Source organism: Drosophila simulans, chromosome 3L (genome assembly GCF_016746395.2).
Source record: "Drosophila simulans strain w501 chromosome 3L, Prin_Dsim_3.1, whole genome shotgun sequence".
Classification (NCBI taxonomy): domain Eukaryota; kingdom Metazoa; phylum Arthropoda; class Insecta; order Diptera; family Drosophilidae; genus Drosophila; species Drosophila simulans.
The window spans coordinates 7989749-8015393 of NC_052522.2; the positions used below are offsets into that span (position 1 = coordinate 7989749).

Here is a 25645-nt window from a genome sequence, read left to right on the forward strand (position 1 = left end):
ATTTTATTTTACATATTAAAATCGCCATGAACTGCGCAGAAAAAAGGAAAGTTTTTTTAAAAGACATCAAACTTTTTCTGTCCGAAAAGTCAACTTGTAAAACTCAACTCACAGCAAGTGAGCATACTTGCCAACACTTATGCTCCACCAGCCCACTTAGCGCAAGCTGGGCACACTACATGCTGGGCTAATCAGAAATAGAGAAAAGCATTTTAATTCGGACGAAGTGGACATACGGATCACGGAGCACGGATCACGGCAAACGCGGAGAGCGGAACACGGACGAGAACTGCTCAAGCGGAATCAATAGGAATCAATACATTGTGAACAGATCTGGAGAACATCGAATAATGGCCGAAGTGCGTCGCAGGAAGGGCGAGGATGAGCCACTGGAGGACACGGCCATCTCCGGATCCGACGCAGCCAATAAGCGCAACTCCGCCGCCGACTCCTCGGACCATGTAAGTAGCAATGACTTGTATGTGGAGCAGCCGAGCGGCAGCTGTTCCGTATACCAATTTGCATAATTCTTGGAGCATAGAAAAGCCAATGTGTGTATACCAACAAATGTGTGTGGCTATGTGTTTTTGTTATTCTCTGACGCACAAGCAGGTGGGAGAAAGAAGAGAGAGCTCTCTCCTGGAGAAAATCCAATAACAAACACAAAACACACCACCAGCCAGCCAGCCTGCCTGCCACCCAACCACCCACCTGCTGTGTTGCAATATAGCGCCATTACGACCAGCAAATCCAATTAGATGGACGACGCCAATTAGGGAAGCACTGGGCCAAGAACCCAGAGCCGGAACCATTACCATGACCAGACTTCCTCCTCCCTTTCTGGCGTGGGCTTTTTTTTTGTTTTTGCTGGGTGATAATGCCTCCTTATCAACCGAGCGATTTGGCAACAAACAAAACACGCCACCAAAAAAGCCCGCAATTTGTCTCCCCACTTGGTCCCCCTCTCTATTGTATGTGCCTGTGTATTGGATAAACGAGTGATTCTGATTATAGGTATATAGGCACATACATACACGTATCATGGACTTTGCTCGGCGTCGTCCAATAGAAAGTGTTTAAACCCTGCACTCCGGTCGTATCGAATCTGATAGGAAACCTATTTTGCAGTCCCAGCCAATGCAATCAATTATTGAATTTCCCCTTTCCCTTGCTCCTTCTCCTGCCAGGTGGACTCAGAGGAAGAGAAGATTCCCGAGGAGAAGTTTGTCGACGAACTGGCCAAGAATCTGCCGCAGGGAACCGATAAAACGCCCGAGATTTTGGACTCGGCCCTCAAGGATCTGCCGGATAGGTATGTGAACCGAATCCATATGCGTAGTTGGGAACTTTAAAGATCATGATGAATAGCTAAAGCTCGATATGGAAGTGATGATTCAAAAATATTTTATTGAAGTGCGAATTTTATAAATCCGACAGTATGAGTATGAGTGCGTTCCAAAAATAATCCATATCCACAGCTGTCTACAGTTGGCGAACAAATATTCAAAGTAAATATGTACAATTACAAACAATTATTTTTTGTGCATTCCACAGATGGAAGAATTGGGTGATTCGCGGAATCTTCACATGGATTATGATCTGCGGCTTCGCATTGATCATCTATGGTGGACCGCTGGCCTTGATGATCACGGTAGGTTTCATGGAATTCGCTTAAACGAGTCTTCAAATAATCATTGTCCTACTTTCTCTTTGCAGACGTTGTTGGTGCAGGTGAAGTGCTTCCAGGAGATCATCTCGATCGGCTACCAGGTTTACCGAATTCATGGCTTGCCCTGGTTCCGAAGCCTTTCCTGGTATTTCCTGCTCACTTCAAATTATTTCTTTTACGGAGAGAATCTGGTAGACTACTTTGGCGTTGTAATTAATCGGGTGGTCAGTAAATAATACAATAACCTGATTATATCTCCTAGTAAACATGCAATATCATTTACAGGAATATCTGAAGTTCCTGGTGACCTATCACCGGTTCCTTTCCTTCGCCCTGTACATCATCGGCTTCGTTTGGTTCGTGCTCTCACTGGTGAAGAAGTATTACATCAAACAATTTAGTCTGTTTGCCTGGACCCATGTATCCCTGCTGATTGTCGTCACCCAGAGTTACCTCATCATACAGAATATATTTGAGGGGCTCATTTGGTTCATCGTACCTGTTTCGATGATTGTGTGCAATGATGTCATGGCGTACGTGTTCGGTTTCTTCTTTGGGCGCACTCCCCTCATCAAGCTCAGCCCCAAGAAGACCTGGGAAGGCTTCATCGGGGGTGGCTTCGCCACCGTCCTCTTTGGCATTCTGTTCTCCTACGTGCTGTGCAACTACCAGTACTTTATCTGTCCCATACAGTACTCGGAGGAACTGGGACGCATGACAATGTCCTGTGTGCCAAGCTATTTGTTCACGCCCCAGGAATACAGTCTTAAATTGGTAAGTGATGATGCATTTCTATCTTGCGAAAATGTTATCGGTTGCCGATTTTTTGTGCTTTAAGCTACAGTGATAATTTTATTCATTTCCAGTTTGGCATTGGCAAGACTCTTAATCTTTACCCCTTTATCTGGCACTCGATCTCCCTGAGCCTGTTTAGTTCCATTATTGGACCATTTGGTGGCTTCTTTGCCTCTGGATTTAAGAGAGCTTTCAAAATTAAGGTAAGTACTCTTTTTGGAACACAGGTCTTTTCAATTTAACGCAACACGCCATCTCGTTTGCAGGACTTTGGTGACATGATACCCGGACATGGCGGCATTATGGATCGTTTCGATTGTCAGTTTCTTATGGCGACCTTCGTTAACGTTTATATATCCAGCTTTATCAGAACTCCATCGCCGGCTAAGCTGCTGACACAGATTTACAACCTTAAGCCAGATCAACAATACCAAATTTATCAGTCGCTTAAGGACAACTTGGGCGACATGTTAACCTAAACTTAATCGGTTACCAGTAAGATTCGGACAAGACGTTTGCTGAGTCGTACGTTCTATATGTAATGCAGAAATTTCTATATATATACATTGATATATATATGTAAGCAAACGGGCCTGCACTTTGAGCAGCCACATAAATTAAGTTAATTACGGGCATAATTTTTGTTATGTTTTTAGTCCTTAGTTAGATTTTGTTGCTACATTTTAGTTAAATTCCTAAGTTAGTTTTCATTTTCTTGCATTAAGTTATTGCGATTGTTTTATTTGGCAGAACTCTACACCGTGCAATCGTATTGTTAAGCGATTCCATTAATTTTAATGACCTCGTGACAAGGCGTCAAGGCAAGGTAATCAGAATAACTATGAATTTAATATCGACTATGTGTGTGTGCGTGTTGTTAGTGAATTTAATTACGATAACTATAGCTTAGAGATGAACAGGCAGGCAACGCCAGAATCTGGAGATTAGCATAATTAAAGCGCATTTTAGTTAAATACCTGAGGGACGAAATTATGAGATCAAGATACCAGGAAAACTCCTGTAATGCTGTAATTCTATATATTATAGTGCAATATGCAGACGTTAAACTATTGATTTTAACCATTTCAATATTTATTTCTTTACATTTATTCGGTCATACACTACGTCATGCATAGTGCATAATCCTCAACCCCTGAATCTTTCTCAAAAAGTACATAGATGATATATAATCGGTTACTTAGAAATCCTGTTATACTGTACGGCATTTAAGAACGAAAATGCAATTCGTCGGCGTTTTAAAGAACTAAATGTACAAAGATTTCCATATTAAATCTTACAGTCTCTATGTTAAATATATATAAAAATAACAAAGTCATTTGTTAAACAATATGGGAAGCTCTTCCCTTCCATGGCACTTGGGATATCTTAGCATCTACAAAGCAGTTTTAATCTCATTAACTGATTGGGGAGCGTGGTGTTCCTAAATCAAGTTGATAGAATTCACCATCATCTTTTTGATTAAGGAACGCTCTAGGTCGTTCACATTATCGCGGTCCAAATTGAAGTAAACTTTCCTCTTGCGAGCATCATCGAGAAGGTTACGCCACATTTCCACAGACTACAAAATTAAGAAGAGTTAATTAAAAACATGTTTGAAATCAATTAAATCTGGATACTGACTTTTAGATCTTCAAAATTGCCACATATGACTAGACAACGACGCGGTCTGGTCAGCGCCACATTGAGTCTCTGATAGTTCGTTAGAAAGCCACAGCCGCGTGTCCTGGCATTTGAAATTATGATCACATCCTTTTCCAATCCTTGATACGAGTCCACAGTCTGAGGAGTGATATTCATGTGACTTGGAATCACCTGGCTTAGCGCGTAACACTGGTTTTGGTATGGCGAAATTATGCCATAGCTAAATCGCTTGCTAGGCATATGTTTGTCCATTTCTGTCAGAAGTTTGGCCACAAAAGCAGCCTCCTCGTTATTGCTGATACTCTTGTTTTGGGCGCCATTGCTGTCTCGAGTGTACTTTAAATTAATAACGCAGTATGGAATGAACGGTGAGGCGAAACGAGCAGTAGACTCGGCGTTTATCAACTGATCCTCGTAGAAATACTTGTTGGGCCATCGACAGATCTCTGGATGCATGCGATACTGCATGCTCAGCTTAAATAGTTTCGTATGCGTTAACTGATAACTTCCCGGCTTATCAAGCTGTGTCTGCAGGCTTCGCTGAATCCGATCAAACATCGAATTAGAAAGGCCAAAGTCTATGGCCTTCTTCGACAGCACCACAGCTGGAAGTTGCTGCATGTCGCCAACCAAGACCATATGCGTCAATCCAAATCGCATTGGCAGTAGAGTCCAGGGCTCTGTGCACTGTGTGGCCTCGTCGACGATGCATATGTCAAAGAAATCTACATAGTTTGCCAGTTTCACACAGGAGGAAAGCGTTGTGCAGATGATGTTCGCCCTGGTCACACACATCTGCGAGATTTCAAACTCCTCGCGCTGCGTCAGCGGCGGACTCAGTTGGTTACTTATCAGCTGCAATTTTTTTTCTTTTTGGTGCAACTGTTGCAAGAGATACGTGGACGTGAGATTCGTTTTCTCCTTCAGTTGCTGAATCTCACCCTTAAGATCAATATGCTGCTTTTTTAGAATTTCCGCATTCTCTTTGCTGACGCGCTTCAACTTCTGCTCTTTGGCCCTGCTGAAATGCGCCTCCAACGAAAAAGGACGAGAGTATGGACTCATCTTCTCGTGCATTCCAAAACGCAGTAGGTGGAATTGGTCGTGGTTCATCACACGCAAAACTGAACCTAGCAGCCCAACAATATGATCTACTGCTGTATTCGAGTGTGCGCAAATCAATATTTTGCGGTCCAGCGTTTTGGCAGCATTGCCGTACATAGTCTGCAGACATAGCTCCGAAATAACCTTCGACTTTCCGGTCCCGGGGGGACCCTGGATCAGAGTGAGACTCGGCTGAATGTCGTCAATAATTCGTTGATATGTCTGCAGGACAATGCTCTCCTGGTGTTCGTTTAACTTGTGGCAGCCCTTGAACGTAAACGGCTGCTTAGGCAGTGAAACCTCATTGACTGCTTGCGTAGGCTTCAAGATGCGGCGGCAGAGCGGGGAGCTACGGAGCTGGTGGACGGCACTCAAAGCCCCAAGCTCAACCCTTAAGCTGTCCACTACTGGCCGTGCAGTCAACTGCCTAATGTTTTTGAGCTTCTCCTCGGATATATCTTCTTTCAGGATCTCAAATGTTAAGTCGAATACGTTGCCTAAAGGAAAGGTCAGCAAAGCATTTAATTTGATGGATGTCTACAATTATCTAAACATATGCTGATGACTTACCTGAGACACACTTAAGCTCCACCAGATTGGCAAAGGTCTCGTTTAGCATGCCACAACAGTAAAGGGTATAAAGGACGAATTTTCCGAATGGTTTGCTATTGACTGAAAAAAAGTCCGAAAATTAGCAAGTGTAGTAAAAAGTATTGAATATGCTTACCTCTGGTAACCAAACGGTAGCAACCATCCTGCATATCAACGTTTATTAAGCCGACCGAAAAAGTGTTCTTATTGTTAATTTTATAGTCTCTTTCGATGGTGGAAAGCAGCTCCAGCTTCATTAAGGGCACAAATATCCTGCGAAAATGTATTTAGGGTTAAATAGTGTAGAGACTAGAAGACTATCAACAACAAAAACTCACTCTCTATAGTTTTTAAAGCTATCGAATTCTTGTGGAATGGGCACTAGGACATCTTGTTCAGAAGCCGCATTTACGCTGCCATGCTTTAGCCATTGGTTAGCCCACTTTAGGATACTCCGAGAGTGCTGGCGTATGTCGTTCACTGGTTTATTTTCCCTTCGAATCCATTCGCGGCGTTCGCGGTAGGAGCTGAGGCGGAGCTTTATGCACTCCTTGCGTCCCTGAACCTTAGAACTAGCTCCCTTGACCCTTTCGATGCAGTGTACCTTCACATCATCGTTGAAATGGACCTTACGGAGTTTCTTTTGTAGCTTCTTTGATTCTTCGGCTTTTTGATGGTAAAGCTCCATTTCGGCAAAGGTAACTTTGTTGCAAGTGCGCTGATTCCTCGCCAGCTCTGCTTCTTTCCGCTCCACTGGACGAGAGCACTGTGGCTGCGGATGAAGAATAGCTTCATCAGCTGCTTGGAGCTGCTGTGAGAATGTTTTGATAGTGGGTGGTTGTTTGGGATCTGGTTTCTTTGCCGGTGGCTTAGCGTTATCCGTCTTTGCCAGTTTTGGGGCTGGGCCATCCACTCCTTTTGTTAAAAATGCGCCACGGTTGGAGTTTTGAACGGTGGGAACATTTGTAGGTTTCTTTCTCTTAATGGTTGTTGAGCTATGAGTATTTTCCTTTGGTTTTTCAGACAGCTTCTTGAGGGCTTCGCGGCGGCACTCTTTTAGCTTTTCGTCTTCTTTTTTCTTATCTTTGGGTTTCTGCTTCCATTTAGCGTTCATTTCGGCTTGATAGTCAATGAAACGCTGGCGATCCAGCACCCTATCTTTAACTTTCACCTCCGCCGAGACCCCTCGTAGCTTACCGCGATTTTTTGGTAAGGATGGAGCCTCAATCACAGCGGGGCCGCGTGTCTGTCTCACATCAACAAAGTTTAGAACGTTGTCGGTAGTGTCGCCCTTGATCACCTTTTTGGCAGGATCTGCGGCTTCCGAGATCACCGGTCGATCCATATAACACGATTTGGATCGGTTGAGCAGTCGCGCACTCCTTTTAAGAGGACTTTTAGTTGGAATATTGATTTCTTCGTTGGTCTGTCCTGCTGGTGAAATCTTTTTATTTTCTTCAGCCTCAGCTGTTAAGGATCTTATTTCATCCCGGCTGTGTATTGTCTTTCGTCTGCCGCGAGTCTGCTTTGCTTTTTTTCCAGCATCTTTGGTTTTAGATGTAGTAGGTGTCTTTAACATTGCCGGAGCCTCCAGGGTTACTATCAGTTCTTCGAGACTATTATCAACGCTTTCATATTTCTCCTTAAGAGGCACTTTATTTTTGGTTTTGGGTTCATCCAATTCCACAGGCCTATCCACATAACAGGATTTTGAACGGTTTCGCAGCTTTTTTTTAGGAGGTTCCATTTTAGTTTTAGGAGCATCTTTGATTTCTTTTGAAGTGGTAGCTAACTCATCCCGAGAAGTGGCCGAGTGGACGTTTCGCTTGCGGGATTTGTTAGTCTCAATTTTTTGCGGGCAGACATTAGCTATTTCATTTCGGATTGCAACTGTTTGCTGGCACTGACGGACTGAGCAACTTTTTGTATCTGCAATATTTTTCATGTCATCTACTGATGTCGGGCTCTTTAAGCAGGACTTAAGCTTAGCTCTTTCTCTCTTTTCGACATCAGCAGTGGAACTGACTTTGCCTGCAGCATTGTCTTTTTTGGATGGGACGGATAATTTACGAACAGCTGGAGGATCCGGAGTCGTGCTGTCGGCTGTTTCAAAGATAAAACAATGCAAATATTGTTACTAGTCATATTAATAATGGCTAATTTATTTGTATACTTACCCTGCCGCACAACATGGTCGTGTAGAGATTTCGATTTGGAACGGCATCCCTTTTGTTTTGTTTGATCTTCGTCTGCAGAGTCGTCGTCACTGGAGGATAAGATGCGCAGCGTCCTTTTTGTTTTTTTCGCTCCATTGTCTAGGTCTGAGTCTGAATCTTCCTGTTCATTCTCTACCGGATAGGTCTGCGACATTTCCATGACGTCTGGTACCACCTTTTGGCTCAGCAGCTTTGACCAATCCGCCACCTTATCGTACAGCTCCTCGTCATCGGAATCGCTGATGTAGACGATGTCGTCGTAAGCTTGGTTCGATGGAGAACCTTCAGCCAAATTCCCCATGCCATTGGTCAGCAAGAAGTCTTCTTCGCCATCACTTACGTGCATTTCGGCTTTCATTTCCCTGATCACTGCCTGAGACATGGCGAAACTCTCGTCGTATTCTTCCTCGTCGTCTATTTCCTGCTCTGCCAAAGGCTCTTCGTTTTCCTGCGCCTCCGAAATGCTCCTCTTATCCGGATCCGTGTCTAGTTCTATACAGTCGCCGTCGTGTATTTTTTTGCGGGCTATTTCATTGCTCGCGGTCTTGTTGGTTAACTTGTTGTACAGATATGGATTTAGTTCCAATACAGAATTCAGAATAGCGTCACTTGGTTCACCAAATATGTTTTGTATCTCTTCTGAGGTATGCTTTACAATCTCCTGCTTAACTTCAGTTAGTTTTGGTAGATGCAAATTAGAACTCGAAGGTAGTACCTCCTTCTCCTGGCCGGGATCCTGTTTGCCGCCAAAGTTTGGTATTTGCTGCTTAAGGTTGAACTCGGTGGGCTGATTGACAGTGGGGGATCGCACGGCGGGCAGTGGTGTTGTATCGTCTTCGTCCGACGAGAGAACGATTTCCTCGACTGCCGGCTCCTTCTTCTTTAGGATGAATACAGCATGTATGCCAGTAATTTCATTTAGGTTGACTCCCGTGACTCCTAGGCTGATTGTGGAGCCCTCAGCTACTGCCAGACGGTTGATCTTGTCGCCCAACTTGCCTCCATTGATGAAGAGCCCATTCAGGGGGTTCTGTGGTAAAAGCATAAAGGATTACAGGCATCTACTTATTAGGTGAGCTGTGATAACCTACCAGAGACTGGACCTCTACGCCCTTTTCGCTTACGATGATATTGGCGTGCTCCCGGGACACAAATTGGTACTGTCCACCCAAGATTATCCTGCAACGCGAGTGGCGACCAACCGAATTAGTGCCGTTGTGCAGGATGAGGCGTGCGCCAGTGGTCACATGTTCTAGATACCACACGCCGCTCATCCTGAACAACCGTTCCGTTACACTCCGTACTCAACTAAAGGAAATTGTGAAAACTGCTGACTTTGAGTGAAAAAGAACATTGAATGTGCGCGAACGCTCATACACTTACAATAACAACAATAATCTAGGAAGTGGTTGTGAAATACTGCATTGATTGTTGCATTTCCCACAGAGCGAAATTTCCGTAATAAGACATTAACACTTTAAAAACGTAAGTATTTCATTTTAGTTTTTAAACAGCAAAGGTGTTTTGGTATTCAAAAAACGTATTAATTACTCGCAACAAGACGCACTTCTTTGGTCAGCGGTAAACAAGAAATGGCAGTGCTGTAAAGCGAATTAGGGGAGTGCAACGGTAAAGACCATTTAAGCCGGTCGTATTTATTTTGTTAGCGTAGCTCGTAAACTTTTGCTAGGCTTGCATATATAATTGGGAACACGAAAACAATAAATTTGTAAACCGAGAATGTTATATTTATAAATAAAACAAACGATCGTTGGGGGATACGACTTTAACAACACTTAAGTTGAGACACGACCCCGGTTGTAGACTTGGCTTAGCCCTGGCCTGAGTTTTATTTCATTTTCACGCGACGTTCACACTATTTCGCGCCAAATGGCAAATAAGTATAATTTGTGTAAAAAAAGAAATTTGGATTTAAGCGAGGAATCAACAAGCGGAAGCCATGCGAAGCGTCAGTGCACCGAAAACCTCTTTTGGCCGGAGGGCGAAGACGACGACAGCTTCTTTTCCAATGCGCATCTGGAGGATTTGTTGGACGGAGGAGGAAAGGACGAGCTCTTTGGCACGCAAGCAAACACAAGTACCAAAAAGATGACGCAAAGTGGGTCGGATGATGAACTGGGTCTCTTTGCGGACACATCCTTTCAAAGTGCACAGACTGTTCTACCCAACAGTGCCTCTAAACCGGATGAAACCAGTGCACCAACTGATAACCACCAAATCGACCTGGCGGACGAGGAAAACGCCAACGAGCTGTTTAAGAAAATCAACCTGTACGATCTGAGTATTGCCGAAATGGAGGATATATTCCATGGCGCCGATGATTTTAGTGAGCCCATGGTTCAAAACACACAACTCTTCTTGGACGCAATGACCTTTAAGAAGCCCAAGACACCAGAGAAGCTACTGGCTGACCCTAAAGACGACTCCATGTCTTTCATTTCAAAGTCTGTGATAGAGGGCCTAGTGCAGGGCACGCAGTATGTGACCTGCGAGGAGCTGAAGAACCAATCCCTCCTAGATCCAGTCAATTGGGAGACGCAGGCTTTTGCGGACTTCGAGAAGAATAACCAAGTTATAGACAAGTTTCCCAGCAAGGGTGAATTCTATGGCCTGCCGGATAAGGTCAAAAAGATGATTCTGGAACACAAAGGCATCAAAAGTCTTTATGGTATGTCTGCCAATTGAAAACCAATATAAGTTTACTTTACGATCCCTTTAATTCCGCAGAATGGCAGAACGAGTGCCTGAATCTACCTGCAATCAGGCAGCGCAAAAATCTGATCTACGCTCTGCCCACAAGCGGTGGAAAAACCCTAGTGGCCGAAATACTTATGCTGCGTGAATTACTTTGCTGCGAACGCAATGTGCTGTTCATCCTGCCATATGTGTCGATTGTCCAGGAGAAGGTGAGCGCCATGTCTCCATTTGCAATCGACCTGGACTTCATTGTGGAGGAGTACACGGCAGGCAAGGGCAAGTGTCCGCCTCAACCGCGTCGCAAAAGACGTAGTCTCTTCATTGCCTCCATCGAAAAGGGAGCTGTTCTAATGGACAGCCTGATAGACGTACAGCGTCCTCATGAGATAGGTCTGGTGGTGGTGGATGAACTGCATTTAATAGGCGAAAAGGGGAGAGGGGCCACCTTGGAAGCTTTCCTTACCAAAGTGATGTTTCTAAATGGTAAGTAGATATTTAGTGGTACTTTTTGTACAGATTAATGGAATTTTTGCTTTCTAGCCAATATTCAAATTGTTGGCATGAGTGCCACAATAGGAAACCTCAGCGAAATATCCTCTTTTTTGAATGCTGATGTATACACAAGGGGCTTTCGCCCTGTTGAGCTAAAGGAGTACATTAAATGTGGCCCCGATTTGTTGGAAATTAATTCGGCTGGTCAAACGCTGGAGGAGATATTCGTCCCCAGTCGCAGTGTTGAGTACAATGTAAGGAATACTCGAATTAGACGTTTGGAAAATGTTGCCGAAAGTATTCGATTTTGATCTAATTTCTATTTGCAGTACAGTGAAGCCGTCAAACGCGCCGATCCCGACCATCTGGCTGGTTTGATAAGCGAATGTGCTCCGGAACACTGCTGCCTGGTTTTCTGTCCTAGTCGCAAGAACTGTGAGAACGTGGCGCTACTTCTTAGTCGCATTGTGCCAAAGCATAAATTTTTCGAGCATCGCCGTAGCGAGAAGCTGGATCTAATGGATGCTCTGGACAAGATGTGCGGCATTCTCAGCCCGGTGTTGGCGAAAACCCTACCCTACGGGATAGCCTATCATCATTCGGGCTTGACAACCGATGAGAGGAAGTACATTGAGACTGCCTATAGATTTGGAGTCGTCACAGTCATTTGCTGCACCTCCACTTTGGCTGCAGGGGTCAACCTACCAGCCAAGCGGGTAATCATACGTGCTCCTTATGTGGGCCAGGAATTTCTGACTTTGTGCAAGTATAAGCAAATGGTGGGACGAGCAGGTCGCGCCGGATTGGGTGAAGCTGGCGAGAGTATCCTGATAGCGCAGAGCAAAGACAATCTGCTGGTCGGACAAATGCTATTCTCGCCCATGGATAAGGCTTTAAGTTCCTTGGATCAAAATGAGGCAGTTGGACTGCAAGTAAGTTTTTAACAAGCGAAATTAAGGTGAAAAGCATGATTAGGCATTTTTTGACGCGACCTTGATGAAAAAGAAAATATTAATTTTGTTAAAACACAGTTTTTTCATTTTATCGTCCGTTTAAACGTATAAATTTCGCGATATTCTCTTGTTTTATTTACTATTCTTTTTTACTTACTTATATCGATGGATCTTTTCTTGAATTTCAATTATTTTTTGAAAATCGCTGATTTTTAGTTTCCTTGCTGTCACTTGTTTTCTAGGCGAAATCTGTTTGAAGACTGAATAAGGGAAATGAAAAGTGTTACCTTTACATTTTCCGACCAAAGTGACCGCTCCCTAACTACCAAATTATGCCACATCCTACATTATTGCAAAATGTGCTTTTAATTGAGATGATCCCTTTTATATATGTAGATTTGAAATTTTTCTTCAAGTTGGCACTAATGGGACAAACGGTAGTTCTATCTTTTAAGCTTAATTTTCTATTCTATTTTAATATGCTTTTATTGGAATAATCATAATTACGATATGCTTAAAAGCAATTTAAATTGTTTTTCCTAGTCGCTAATTCTAAGCGTGGTTGGCTTGAATTTAGCAGAATGTCGTCGAGACTTGAATCGGCTGGTTAACAGCACGCTGTTGTCTGTGCAGGCCAAATCCCTGGAGGTGGCCGTGGACGAGATCGTCCTTCGTATTCTCCGAGAGATGTTCAAAAATAAAGTGCTGCAGCTTGCCGAACCGCAAGCCAAATCTAAGATTAATTCCTCGGATATTATAACATCGCAGGATGTTAGTCAGGCCAATAGGCCCGCTGGCGATCGACGTTTGCTCATTGGACAGTCGACGACATTTAAGCTGACCAATATTGGAAGAGCTGCCTTCAAGGCGGGCATTGACTACAAGCGTGCAAATGCCATTCACAAGGAGCTAAAGCAGGCCCAGCAGCAGCTCATTCTGACCAACTACTTGCACCTACTGTACCTTGTCGTGTGCTTTAACACGAACGAAAGAGGAGACGAGTTGTTTCCGGCAGATGCCAGCATTTTGTTTGGAGTTTACACCTCGCTGCCACTGGACTCGCAGGCAATGTTCAAACAACTTGGATTTACAGAGGCACATGCAGCTAGGCTTTTTAAGACGCAGTCGGTTCAGGGTCCATTGTCCCTGCAGCTGAATCGAATGTACAAGGTGCTTATTCTGGCGGATATACTGAATCTCCTGCCGATTCCCTCTGTGGCCAGCAAGTACAACGTGGAGCGGGGAACTCTGCAGCATCTGATCAGCCAATCCACAGCAGCCGCGAGTGCCATTGTTCGCCTGTGCGAGGAACTGGAGGAGTTCTGGTGCTATAAACCATTGTTTGAGCGGATCCTGCACAAAATGGATCGATGCGGCACATTCGAGCTGGAGCCGCTAATGGAACTGCCAGCGGTTAAGATTGTGAGTGCCAAAATAATCTGGTCCCTAACAGAAAACTAGATATGACTATTCCAAATTGCTTTACTCTTCCAGAATCGCGCCAGGCAGCTGTACGCTGCAGGTTTTCAAACCATTGGGGATATAGCCAGAGTGCGGCCGTCGCAGTTAGTCCAATGCCTAGAGCACATGCCTCTTAGAGTGGCCACGGAAATCGTCTCGGCAGCAAAGGTATACGTTGTTTTTTTGATTCTGTGAACCATTTGATAAGCTAATACGGAATTCTTTCTAGATCATTTTAATGAAAAAGCTCGACCATTTGGAAGAGGAAACGGAGAACCTGAAGGACTGTTTAAAAACGTCTGATAAAAATTAGCAGGACAACACAAGTAAAAAGAGCAGCTTAAGTGGGTTTTTAATTTATTTCAGTTTTTGTTTTGATTGTTATGCACTCCGACTTAAGTCTTGCATCTGGGTTCTCTACAACGAACACGATCTCCGACGAAGCTTAAATATTATACACAATTTGTATGCAAATTGCAGTTTTAAATTAAAACATTAGGTATTTTTCATTCTATATGTAAATAAGGGACATCAATGCATATTTTCCTTATTGTTCTGTACTGCTGGATATTTTATCAAGTAGGAGGGAGTTATTTTTATAAACTACTAGATACGAGCTAGCAGACAAATTCGCAAGCTGCTACTATCACGACATTTGAGTATTATACAACGTATATATAAGTAGGGGGGGTTCCGGACATATATAGCTCATACAGCAAAAATAGCATAATCGATCGAAGGTGAATTTGGAAAAAGCTTTCTGCAGAATGTACCCAAAAAATTCTCTGATAAATGATTGCTGTAGGTTGTCATCGGTTATGTTGTTTTTCGGCGGCTATTGCTTCATATGTCCCGAACCATTTCGAATTACGAGTACGTTTTGTGCGGCTAAACGACTAAGGTAGAGACAGATTTGTTTAAGAAGTTGGAGCCGTGCACCAAATGGGAACTCTCCTTGTGTTGGGGAAACTTATTTACAGCTGAAGAAACTGAAATCGAAAGATATGACACAATTTTACTACATATGCTATGCTATGTCATCAAACTAAAAACGCACCTTATTACAAGCGAACTTTTCAGTAGGCAAAGTCGTCGTAGAAATGCTGGGCAATCCGTCCGCCCAGCGGCTGGTGGCTCCGGCTCACTCCCGACCCGGAGACGGCTCCTCCGCTGGAAGGTCCGCCGGCTGCTCCTCCGGCAGCAGCGTATTCGAGTCGATGTGGACGCGCGGTTTGCGCCGGGACAATAGCCCGCCTGCGTATATCTGTCGACGAGAAATAGGAATCACTATGATAGCTCGCTGCTTGCGATGCGGATGCAGGTGCGGATGCTGAAGCGGATGTTGGTGATTGATACGCTGGCTGATAGGCAAATGGATTATAGGCGGTAGCATATTGCCGCTGCGATTGCTGCTGCTGCTGCTGGTATGGAAGCTGATGCGAATGAGGATGCGGATGCTGGGGCGAGAGCGGTTTCAGCGTGGGATCAAGCGCATCGTTCAATGTCACATCGTAGTCGTTCTCGTAGAGCTCGTCGAGATTCAGTTTTGGTCGCTGCGGTTCCACACGCTTAGGCGTGGCGGGCAGAGCACTGCGAGGCGGGAGAGTCGTTCTGGGTGGACTGGGCGATGGAGGAGCGTCCTCCCCGTCATCTTCACCGCTATCAGGATTACCCCTCAACAGAGGAGCCCCATGCTCGAGCAGACGCACTCCCGAAATGGTGGAACCCATGTCGATGGGCGTGCTATCGGTGGTTGGTAGTGGTTTTAAGGCCACACCCACCGGCTGAAGGCCACGGGGCAGATATGGACTGCCGCCCCTGGAGGGCAGGAAAGGTCTCTTGACCACACGTACCGATGAAGGGCGCTGGGAAAAACCAGCGCCACCGTTTCGCCCGCTCAATGAATTTGCTCGCGATCTGGGTGCAGGTGCTTCCTCCTCGACGGCTTCCACTGGATGCTCCAGCTCCTCTTCCTCCTCTACGATTGGTTTGCGTGGACGTGGTGGCGCTGTGGGCTTCCGGGTAGTTGTCTTGGCTCTCAGTCTCTGGTTTCTCAAGGGAGCTGCTGTGGAAACGGGCGCTGGGCTCTCCTCGTACTCCTCATCCTCGAAGTCCACATCTGCTGCTGGGACACGGGACCTGGGAGCCAAGGGACGCTTGCGCTTCCGCAGAGGTTCTGGCTCCGCCGGCTCATCATACTCCTCATCGACGGGCTTTTTGTCTGTTACTGGTTTTCGCAAAGTGGTTCTGGTGGGCTTTTGCTCAGCTCGAGATGCTGGCGTACGTCTGCGGGGAGTGCTTCTAACTGGAGGCTGTTCGTAGTCCTCCTCCACCTGCTCTTCAGGATAGTCCTCCTCCTCTTGGGCACTATTGGATGGTGCCTGTGTGGTGGCCGTGATCTTTTGCACTGGATAGGAGAACTTCTTCTTCTCATTTATGGGAACAGGTCGCGCAATCCTTGGTGGAGCTCGTGGACGAGCATAAACGGAAGCGGCTGCCGCCTTCGGAGTAATAAATTCTGTCAATGGCTTCGGAGTAGTCTTCACCTTTTGGGGCGTTTGCTCCTCAGCGGCCTCCACCTGATCTGCACCGTTATAGGGTTTTTCATATTCATCCAGGTCGTCCAGAGCAGATGATGGAGTTGTCCTATCCTTTTCACTACGTCTCCTTCCCAACGGACGATCTTCGTTGAAGCTGCGCCGTTCCTCCACTCGACCTGGTTTCCTGGGAGATATCTTTCGACCCGCCGTTCCTGCAGTGGGTTTTCCTCTTGGTCTTTTACTTGGCCGCTCGTCATAGTCCTCCTCCAGTGCCTCCTCCTCATCGCGGTAACGATTCCTATTGCGCCTGATGGGTTTCTTTGCCTCCGCCCGCTTGTCATCGTACTCATCATCGTACTCCGGCTCCACTTGGGGCTTCCTTTGACGTGGTCTTGGCTTGGGCCGTCGCACGGGACGCTCCTCGTAGTAATCATCCTCGTACTGATCCTGATCCTCGTAGTAGTAGTCATCGATGGGTCTGCGATTGTAGGGTCGTCTCAGCGGACGCTGTGGTCTCTGAGGGCGACGACGAGGTGCAGGAGGCTGAGTGGGTGGCGCTGGCGTAGTTGTGGTACTTGTCGACGTGGTAGTGGTGGCCATATAGAGTTCATCGTTTCTGCAGAAAGATGGAAATGGTTAGCATTGAATATAACTATTACTATTCAAATTATTCATATAAGCTTGAAAGAGATTCCCATTTCAGATTACTTGAAATTAATTTAGTCATTATTTACAATAATCTAACACTATATTTGTTTATATTCATTTATTTTTATTATGAACAATGTGTCTTCACTCCAAATTGAGATAATTAAGATATTATCGTATTCAGATGTTCAAAGCAGCAAAAGTGTTTATAGTTTTGACTGGTTAAGGGGTATTCCCCTGCGGAGGTCTCACCTGTTCCAGTACTTCTGGGATCCCTCGCAGTCCACATCGGATGCAAAGTGGCAGATGAAGGTGCGCTGGTCGAAGGCCGTGAAGTTGGCGCACAGAAAGTCGTGTCTTATGCCATAGACGCAGTGGTGATAGATCTGCAACGAGTCCAACTCTGGTTAATCACATTTGGCCATAACTAATTCGCTCTGTTAGCCATCGTTTAGCGCTTCTTCTTGCCCGCTTTTGAGGTCAAGATCGAGGCGCAAACAAGTTTTAGTTTTTGGCGTCACGTCGCCAGTTGAAAAAGAGAAATTGCTGGCCAGGCACAGAGGGATTGGGTTGGGTTGGGTTGCGCTTGGCTTGTGCTCGGTTTGTCTAGGCATGATGACCAATTATGTTACGTCGTTGTTGCCCAGACAAGGTCATGCCGGCAAGCTCACCTGACACTTGTACTCGATGGAGGCATAGAAGCCGTCGTGCAGCCCCTCGCACTTGAAGTGAATCTCGTCCATGGGCGGCACAGTGGACAGAAAGGGATAAGTCGACAGGTTGTAGCTGTGCAGAAAGATAGAAAGGATACTCTAAGTACGTTGATGGTTGATTTGTATCTACAAAATACCTAAGCTAAGACAATCTCATAGTAATAAAAGGTTTAAATACAGCAGATTTTCCCTTTCTAAATATTTTTTAATAATTATTTGACTGAAAGAGGCTCTTAAACAACCATCATTAACTTGTATTATAGTAAAAGTTGTAGATATTTGCCTGATCAACCTCAGTATTTACAAAATATGCATATGCTCAAATATCATACCCTCTCAGTTCCCTGGGCAAATTGGGATCCCAGATGTAGTCGATCTGCGGGATGCCAGTCAGCTTGGAGTTCTTCGACAGAGTGCCATTGTCCGACTGAAAAATATCAGGTTAAAAGTCAGTGGCTGAGGCAATTCCTTTCCAGAAACCAAGCTTGTCACCTTGCTATTATCGCCACCATCAGCGGTGGGCACTGGCTGCTCCTCCTCCACTTCCTCCTCCTCGACGGCCGGCGCTTCCGTCGTGGTGCTGGTGGTGCTGGTGGTGCTGCTCGTTGAGGCGGGTGTCTTGGCAATGGACACCTTCTTGAAGGGCAGGGCGGCATCTGTGGAGGCCAACAGGCTCAGCAGCAGCAGCACTGCATCGAAAGGGAAACGAAATTGAAATTAATTAATACTTCACAGTTGGCCCAAATTGCATAACACATCAAGGATTGGTATTATGTCATGGTCCGGTTCGAACCACAAGATTAAGTGGTTTTTTGCGTTGAGTCGAGTGTCCTTCGATCCGATCCGATCGAAATCGATTTAACTCACCTGTTGCTGTCATTAACAGCCAGCCTTTGGCTTTTTCCATCTTGAAGACTTCAGTTCTCTGCTTGTTTGGTAACTGAAATGAAAAATGTACATAATATTATGTATATTTCTGAGTTTCGGACACACCCACACAACTCGGCGTAAGATTTATGTTCTCTCGAAGTCGTTGAACGCTTCTAAAGCTAACAGAAAATAAAAGAAATCACGACATTCTTCTACTTGTATGGTTTCAAATTGAGTTGTAAGCTCGAGAGTTCTGGATTTAATATAATCTTGACATTCAAATCACGTCCCATGATTAACGCTACTTTCAAAACTTTGTCATTCAAGTCGGGAAGAGTCGATTCTATATTGAGAAGGGAACCACCTCATGCAGAAATGCATTCCATCCCGAATTGGTTGTAGAAAGTGTTCTTGGCTGAACTTTTGTATTTGGTTAGCTTTTCGATTTTGTTTTCCAACAGTTTTGGTTCGAGAAAAGTAGTGAAATTTCACGAGAGAGTGGCAAGAATTTTAAAATCTTTTGAAGAAAAATTTAGATACAATTGAAAATATAAGTTTTAGCCGAGGCATATGTGCATTTGAGGTATCTAAAGCTTTTACTAATATTATTTGATGCTAGTTAAGCAATGGATAGAATTTAATGTATGCCAAATATCTCCTTGTTTTATCTATATTTATTTATTGGTATTTCATGAATAATAGTTTATAATGAAATGGTATTGCAAAACTCATGATTCACCGTCTAAGTGCGGCTCCTTTTCTCCACAAAACGACCAATTAAATAATGCCTCAACTGCAAATTTTGCGCACACACTTATTGTGCGCACTGTGATCAGCTTCACTTTCCGATTTCCGACTCGGGTGTCGAATAATTGCATAATTAGGTTTGGTCGCCTTCAATGTCACTTCGTTGGGTTTTGGCTTACGTAAGGAGAGCGATTGGCTGACTGGGCGAAATTGAAAGGGTGGTGGTCAGCGCAATGGCAAGTAAATAAATAAATACCCCGACCACATAATAAACAAGGCATAACTATAACAAATTGAAAAGCGAGCGAGGGGAATTGATACTTTCATTTCCAATGCGTTTTTTCTCCGAGTAACTAAATGCAAAGCGTTGGCTTTTGGAAAAGATCATTGGAGCATTGTAATTTGGCAGTTGAATGCAATTTGTATCTTCCAAAAAAAGCGTTTTTATTGTGCATTGTTCGAGCGAAGTTTCCTTGGACTCGCACGCGGGGCGTATACTTGATGGGCATTATGAGGCTCCTACTCCTCCTTCTCCACCCTTCTGCATGGCACAATTTTTCTACTAAATTTTAGTGGCCATAAGCTAAAAGATTTTGCCGATCACACCCTGTTTTGGTGCTGTTGTTTAACCAAAAAGTGTGTCGTGCATTTTAAGTGGAGATTTGATTGGATTTGATGTCTTTCGGCCTGGCTTTCGGCTTATTGACTGTTTGCCAGTCTGTTTGTGTCTCTCAGCTGGTTTGCACTTTTTGACATTTTGCCCGACTGTGTGGGCCGAGTGCGGAGATAAATATCTGACTAAATATGATAATGGTTTTGCTTTTGACAGAGATAACAACTTCGATGGAAACGAATGAGTCAATAAATGCCCCAATCGAAATGTCAAAGGGTTCTTGAGCAGTGCACAAATGATGTGGATTGTACTTTCAGATTTTTCTGTGGGCGTTATGTGCTTTGTTTAATTGTTTAATCTGGCCTTGTGGTTTTAGTAGCAGACTAAATATTAAATGGTAAACAATCTGTTGTTTTTGGCATAGAATCTTTGCCTGTTTCAAATCTCTGCTTGTTTCTAAATCTGACCAAAGTAGGCAAACATAGTGCCAGGTTCACCATCAGGCCTACACATCCATCAACTTCTGTTCACCTTTTCCCATTTTTTTTCATTTATTGACCAAAATATCAGTGAACAGGTGTCTTTGGGCATCGGTGATAAATTGCCCTGTGATAAACTAAATGAATTTATGGCTCTGTTTCTTTGTAGACACATAATTTCGCATTTAGTGCAGCACATTGTTCGTTAATGAAATATTAACTTATTAATTTCAGTCGTCTAATCTTTTACAGCCCACGGAGAAATCGGAGGGGCGAGACAATAAATGATGTCTCGAAGAGTCGATGCCTAGCAGCTGGTCTGATTGTCTTGGCCAAGTTCAAATTCAAGGCTAAGCACGATGACAAATACCGGTGAGTTGTTATTATTTTTGTAGCTGCCTTTGTTTCGGAACTAATTGATGAATCTTTTGACTGCAGAGAAATAACAAGCTTAAACGGAAACAATAAAAAAAAATCCAGATCTGGTTTAGGAAATTTGTATTTAATTTGCCTGTGTTGGGCTTTTTTCATAAAATGTATTCGATTTTTAATAGAACATTTGCATGAAATGCCCATCATAATGGCAAAAACCGACGTCGACATTTTCCTTGAAACTTTGCAAATTTTTCCATCTGTTCGGAGATTCTACGACTTTAAATGGTTTTTTTGGTTTTTTTCGTGTTCGAAAACAATAAAAGGCGCCTAGAATCAAAAACCTCGAATGTTTCCCTCCACGCAGACACAATGAGCAATTAAATTTAAGTTTTATAATTTAATTTGATTGCCTTGTTGTTAGATGCATCATGGCCGTAAGCAAAAGCGTCTGGAGGCAAACTCTCGTTTTCGTTTACAACTTAATGCGTGCATATTTTGCTAATAAATTTCTTCGACGTCAACAACGAGTTTTGTGGATCGAAATTTATAACCCGAATGATCGCAATCCGGTTGCACGATAGAAACAGAAGTCGGTGACAAGTTTTTTGCTTTTTTTTTCTCAGCCTCAGTCTGCCATCAGCTCTCTTAGCCAGTTGCCAGCTGGCCAATACAAGTTGCGGGTTGTCATAAGAAATTAGCATCTTTATAGGATGTTATGAGAGCTCGGCTCTTGGGCACTTTCAAGGTCGCCTTTTTTCGATGGCTTTTTGGTGCAGTGCAGACTTCAAAAATTTATCGGTTTTTTTTTTTTAGATGGCACTGAATGGCACCGAAAGGTTTTTGAAAAATTTCGAATATGTGTGAATCGTTTTACGGCTCACTTGGCTTTAACGATTGCAATGTCTTTAATTGCCGTTTAGTTTTATGAATTATTAATGCTTTGGTCTGGGTTACTAGTTCACAGGAAGGGGAAGCTCATTCTTAAAGAGTTAATTAGAAGCAACGGAGCATAAATTGTGTTAATTATAATTTGCTTCGACTATGACTAACGGAAGCATTCAATATTTTTATTGTATTCCTAAGAAGGTTTTTGAAATACTTTATATTCATGGCATTCAACTGACTTAAATTGATTGAAACAATATGAATGGCATAAAAACAATTCTGAGAAGCGTTGTGTTTTGTTGAGAAATATCTGAATTGTTTAAAGTTTAAGCAGTTCCTAGAACTGAATCACTAAAAAAATCTAAGAGAGTCTTGATTTTACTTGTATTTGTTGATCATTTGTGGATTAACGCTCATTAAATGCATTTGTTTGTTTTGTATATTACTTGCCGCTTTGACAATTTGTTAGTTACCTTTTCGAGTAAATTTCCTGCTGCAGCTAATTACTTTTTATTATTATTACTTTTATCTATAACCCAAATCTGTGATCAACATGGGCCCCATTAGGAGCTTTTCTCGGCTTTTCCTCGCCTTTTTGCACAGCATCTTCATGCAGCAAGTGAAAACAGATTTTCCATTTTTTTTTCTCTGCCCCACACAAATCAAAATCAATTTGTGTTTGTTTTTATTTTTTAGTTGCGTTTGGTTTTTTATGCATTTACTAAAGCTCTGCGTCAAATAGGTTTAATCGCTCATTCCGGTTGGCCAACTTTTCACTCTGACCCTAACATGGCCAAGAGTTCAGTTCCCAAAGTATTATTTAACTTCTACAAATAGGCAATGCTAATTGCCGAGTTTCTTAATTGTGGAAAACTGTGAGCGGTAGAAGACTGCAAAGGCGAAGAAATGGAGAGTGAAAAGCGCCAAATAACTGGATGAAAGTAAAATTTCAAAATTTCATTCGCTGCTTGTGGCTGCTGTGTGTTATTTGTAGTTTTTGTTGCTGCTGCTGCTGATGATGAAAGTAAAATCTTGGCTCAGTTATGTTGGCCATGTTCGATGTGATTGTTGTGGTTGTTGTTGCTCCGCGAAGATGCGCAAACCATTCGAGCACCTCCTCACACAAACACCAATATAAATGGTAACTGCAAATTTCAGGCGGCTTATACGTGTATCTTTTGTGGCCAAAAGAGTTCGGTGGGGGTGGGGGGAGGGTCTGAAAGAGGGGGGAGCATCTAACAATGTACAAGGCGCAGAGAAATAATTAGCAACGCCTGAGATCATTTTTGTACTTTTGTGTTGGCAAAACGCCTTTTTGGCCATGAGAGTTGGTAAATTTTGCAGCACAGAAAGAAATAAGATTGTTGTAAGCTAAATAAATAATCTTAAATATATAAACAAGTATTTGTTCCATTAGCTTATCTGATTCTACAAACTCAATTATCCTAATCTGCAGCAAGCGAAATCCTAACAATTGAAGCCACTTGTTCGCATAAAACATCTAATTTGTTGAATACCTACATATAAAAAAATTCAGGAAATATCGGAATTTTTCTTTCAGTGCAGCAGGAAGGGTGTTCAAATGGGTGTTTTGGGGCCCTCGAGGTGTTTGACTTGCGGATAAGCTCTGCAGAGCCCTCTAGCAAGCGAATGCAAATTTTCAAACTCACCTCTTTTCAGTCGATCCAAAATTTGTTGAGTGTAATCCACAAAAAGGGTGTAATGTTATTGCATTGGTTTTCAATGCTCGTGCTGACTGTTTTCCAAATGTTTCCAGCTGATTTGTTTGAGTTTAACGCGTTTCTTAAATGAACAATAAAAATTGTAGCCCCATAAAAGTTGGCACTCACACAGACGCAAACGCACGCAAAATCACACAAAGGCAAAAGGCATTTATGTTTTTTTTTCTATGCTGCACTTGTGTTAGTGTTGCAGTTTTCCTTGTGTGTGTGATTGAGCCTGGGCTTGTGTTAGTGCACTTGTGGAAATTTTTATTGTTTTTTGACTGATTTTGTAACTGCCTTTGCGGTTATCTCTGTTCGAATCGAACCATAAGCGATTAAGTTTCAGCGATTTTATGCACTATATTTGATTTGAAACACTATAGGTGATTTGTAACATTTTATATGGGCATTTTGCATAGGATTCGTTCACTTGATTTTATATAATTTTCCCAACTCTCTCACGCACAACGACACCCGTGTGTATATAGTGTGTTTATATGGATATACGATTGGTCACGCCCACTTACTTAGAGACCAGGCTGTGCTGGCTGCCGTTCACCTGGCTGACCGCTTGCAGACTGAAATTGCAGATCGTATTGGCCAACTTGGAGTTGGCATAAAAATGGGAATTCGGCTGGCTTTGCGTTTGCCTTTGCTTTTCCGTCGAAAGCTCATCGCTCGCTAATTTTGGTCCGTCTGCGCCGCTGAAAACGGGTTTATTGCCGCTTCGATGCCGACTTTGCGCATGCGCAGCACGTTGTCACCGAATGTTGGAGAGTCGAGAGCCGAGATCCAAGAGCCAAGAGCCCAAAGGCACCACAAGAAATCCGGAGCGGAGTGGAGCTAGTTGGAGAGCCGTACAGCTGGCTCTCTAAGCCGAGCTTTGATCGCCGCCGTCTCTGACTTTGTTCATTTTCCTCTGCCAACATTCTGCAATCGGATTGTCTTTGCATTTGTGTTTACCCTTAACACTTTGCCTTTGCCTGTGTCTTTGCTTTTGGCTTTACTGTCTTTGCTGACTTTGCTCTGCTTTTGGAGCGTGCTGCTCACTTGGCGGCTGCCCGATAATCGGGCTCAACAGGTTTATTGATTAAGATTTGTCAGACCTTTTTCTCCATGTGATTTCTTGCAAAATATTGAACAAATGTAACAGAAATTAAAATGGGTTTATGGGAGCAGTTGGTGGAGAATTTAATTCAAAAGTTATAAGACCAACAGGAATGACATGTATACAAAAAATAAGAAAGTATTCTATAGAGTATATTTATAGTAATGATATTGGATTTGCATAATAAGAGAAATGAGAAATTTGAAGTTTATTAATAAAAAATACATACAATATATTACAACTTATAATATAAAGCAAAAATAGTTCAATGCTTAAAAAAATTACTTTTTTATGAGATATATGCCAAAACAAAATTACACTTTCATTATTTAAGTCGCACTTCCGAATGCAAGCTGTTATTTTTGATTTACTTTTACACCGCTTGAGATTACTTAATAAATTGATCGTAATCCATTATCGATTTGCCAACTAATATGCCAGTGTGCATTGTTTATTTTTAGTGCCCTAAATGCTTTTCCTTCGTTCATTTCCTCAACTACCGTGGTGACCGCAATGACATAATGGTAACAATAACACGGCCAAATTACGGTTACGGTTCAATTAATGAACCGCGTTGGCCCAAACGAGCTGAAAACCATCTGCCAACGCATTAGTCACAAATACAGGCCCTCAGACTCGCCATAGTAAATAAACAGAAATTGTTTAAGCGCCTCATGAATTATTGCGCATACGCCGCGTGGTCCGCTCGTTCGAGTGCCTCGCTTCGTTTGGCAATTAAATGCTGGCCGCGGTAGTTGGTCAAGACTGCACTTCGAGCGGGATTTCGATTTTCATTGACCGAAAACCACAGATCAAAATTCATTATTCGCTGCGAATGCAAAATAATGCAAAACACTTCGCGGCTATACTCATAATGGAATCAATCAAGCTCCGTTCACCGCGACGTATGGTATGTGTATCTCTATCCCGTTCTGTTACGTCACTAAGTACTGCAGCTTTGGCTTAGAGTACACTGGGAAAAATTAGGAGTAGTGGGTATATTTAAAATGTTCATAGCAAGTTAAAGGGCTCACATTTGCTTGGTGCATATATCTTACATATCGTACATATAAGTTATTGTTCCATAGGCTTAAAATATTTATTAAATTTAAAAATAAAGATCATTGTTCTCAGTGCAGCGGCAGTAGCAGCAGCATTAATAGCAATAATGCTGCACTGCATCTGCGCCCGTTCCGCATGTGAAAGTTGAATTCGAGCACTGAGCCCGGCTCAAGCGAACTGAACTCCACTTGGCCCGCCTGGCTATTCAAATTGGAATAGA

The 25645-nt window shown here is 43.3% G+C and overlaps 4 protein-coding genes across 10 annotated transcripts; 2 read left to right on the plus strand and 2 right to left on the minus strand.

Moving 5' to 3' along the window:
• Positions 1–97: 97 nt before the first annotated feature.
• LOC6737219 (phosphatidate cytidylyltransferase, photoreceptor-specific) lies at positions 98–3796 on the plus strand. Its single transcript, XM_002084023.4, has 7 exons — positions 98–461; positions 1188–1312; positions 1555–1651; positions 1717–1893; positions 1955–2443; positions 2536–2667; positions 2731–3796. Exons 1-7 carry the CDS (start codon positions 351–353, stop codon positions 2941–2943), a joined length of 1344 nt encoding a protein of 447 aa, XP_002084059.1. The 5' UTR covers positions 98–350; the 3' UTR covers positions 2944–3796.
• Positions 3535–12507, minus strand: LOC6737220 (helicase SEN1). Of its 4 annotated transcripts, XM_016169972.3 has the most exons (9): positions 9421–9664; positions 9129–9364; positions 8753–9067; positions 7999–8698; positions 6160–7924; positions 5958–6094; positions 5801–5902; positions 4106–5727; positions 3535–4043 (listed from the first exon to the last, which is right to left on the minus strand). In XM_016169972.3, the coding sequence occupies exons 2-9, from the start codon at positions 9309–9311 to the stop codon at positions 3906–3908; spliced, it is 4962 nt and encodes a 1653-aa protein (XP_016030922.1). In that variant the 5' UTR covers positions 9312–9364; positions 9421–9664; the 3' UTR covers positions 3535–3905. The 4 variants fall into 4 exon arrangements, with proteins under 4 accessions (XP_016030922.1, XP_044778960.1, XP_016030923.1 ...); XM_044923025.1 differs by lacking the exon at positions 9421–9664 and adding an exon at positions 12358–12507 and having other exon boundaries at positions 7999–9067; positions 9129–9216; XM_016169973.3 differs by having other exon boundaries at positions 7999–9067; positions 9129–9345.
• On the plus strand, positions 9876–14202 carry LOC6737221 (helicase POLQ-like). 2 transcript variants are annotated; one of them, XM_016171071.3, is made up of 7 exons: positions 9876–10726; positions 10786–11238; positions 11296–11501; positions 11577–12179; positions 12744–13622; positions 13695–13829; positions 13891–14202. In XM_016171071.3, the coding sequence occupies exons 1-7, from the start codon at positions 9928–9930 to the stop codon at positions 13972–13974; spliced, it is 3159 nt and encodes a 1052-aa protein (XP_016030926.1). In that variant the 5' UTR covers positions 9876–9927; the 3' UTR covers positions 13975–14202. The 2 variants fall into 2 exon arrangements, with proteins under 2 accessions (XP_016030926.1, XP_044778961.1); XM_044923026.1 differs by lacking the exons at positions 12744–13622; positions 13695–13829; positions 13891–14202 and adding an exon at positions 12443–12724.
• LOC6737222 (proteoglycan 4) lies at positions 14002–23923 on the minus strand. Of its 3 annotated transcripts, XR_005544043.2 has the most exons (10): positions 23783–23923; positions 23202–23334; positions 18430–18502; positions 18055–18251; positions 17895–17989; positions 17521–17635; positions 17102–17235; positions 15515–16817; positions 14719–14925; positions 14002–14650 (listed from the first exon to the last, which is right to left on the minus strand). XR_005544043.2 is itself a non-coding variant. In XM_039293884.2 (9 exons), the coding sequence occupies exons 3-8, from the start codon at positions 18467–18469 to the stop codon at positions 14738–14740; spliced, it is 2661 nt and encodes an 886-aa protein (XP_039149818.1). In that variant the 5' UTR covers positions 18470–18502; positions 23202–23334; positions 23783–23923; the 3' UTR covers positions 14002–14650; positions 14719–14737. The 3 variants fall into 3 exon arrangements, 2 of the variants coding, with proteins under 2 accessions (XP_039149818.1, XP_039149820.1); XM_039293884.2 differs by having other exon boundaries at positions 14719–16817; XM_039293886.2 differs by lacking the exon at positions 23202–23334 and having other exon boundaries at positions 14719–16817; positions 23783–23867.
• Between the last annotated feature and the right edge of the window lie 1722 nt (positions 23924–25645).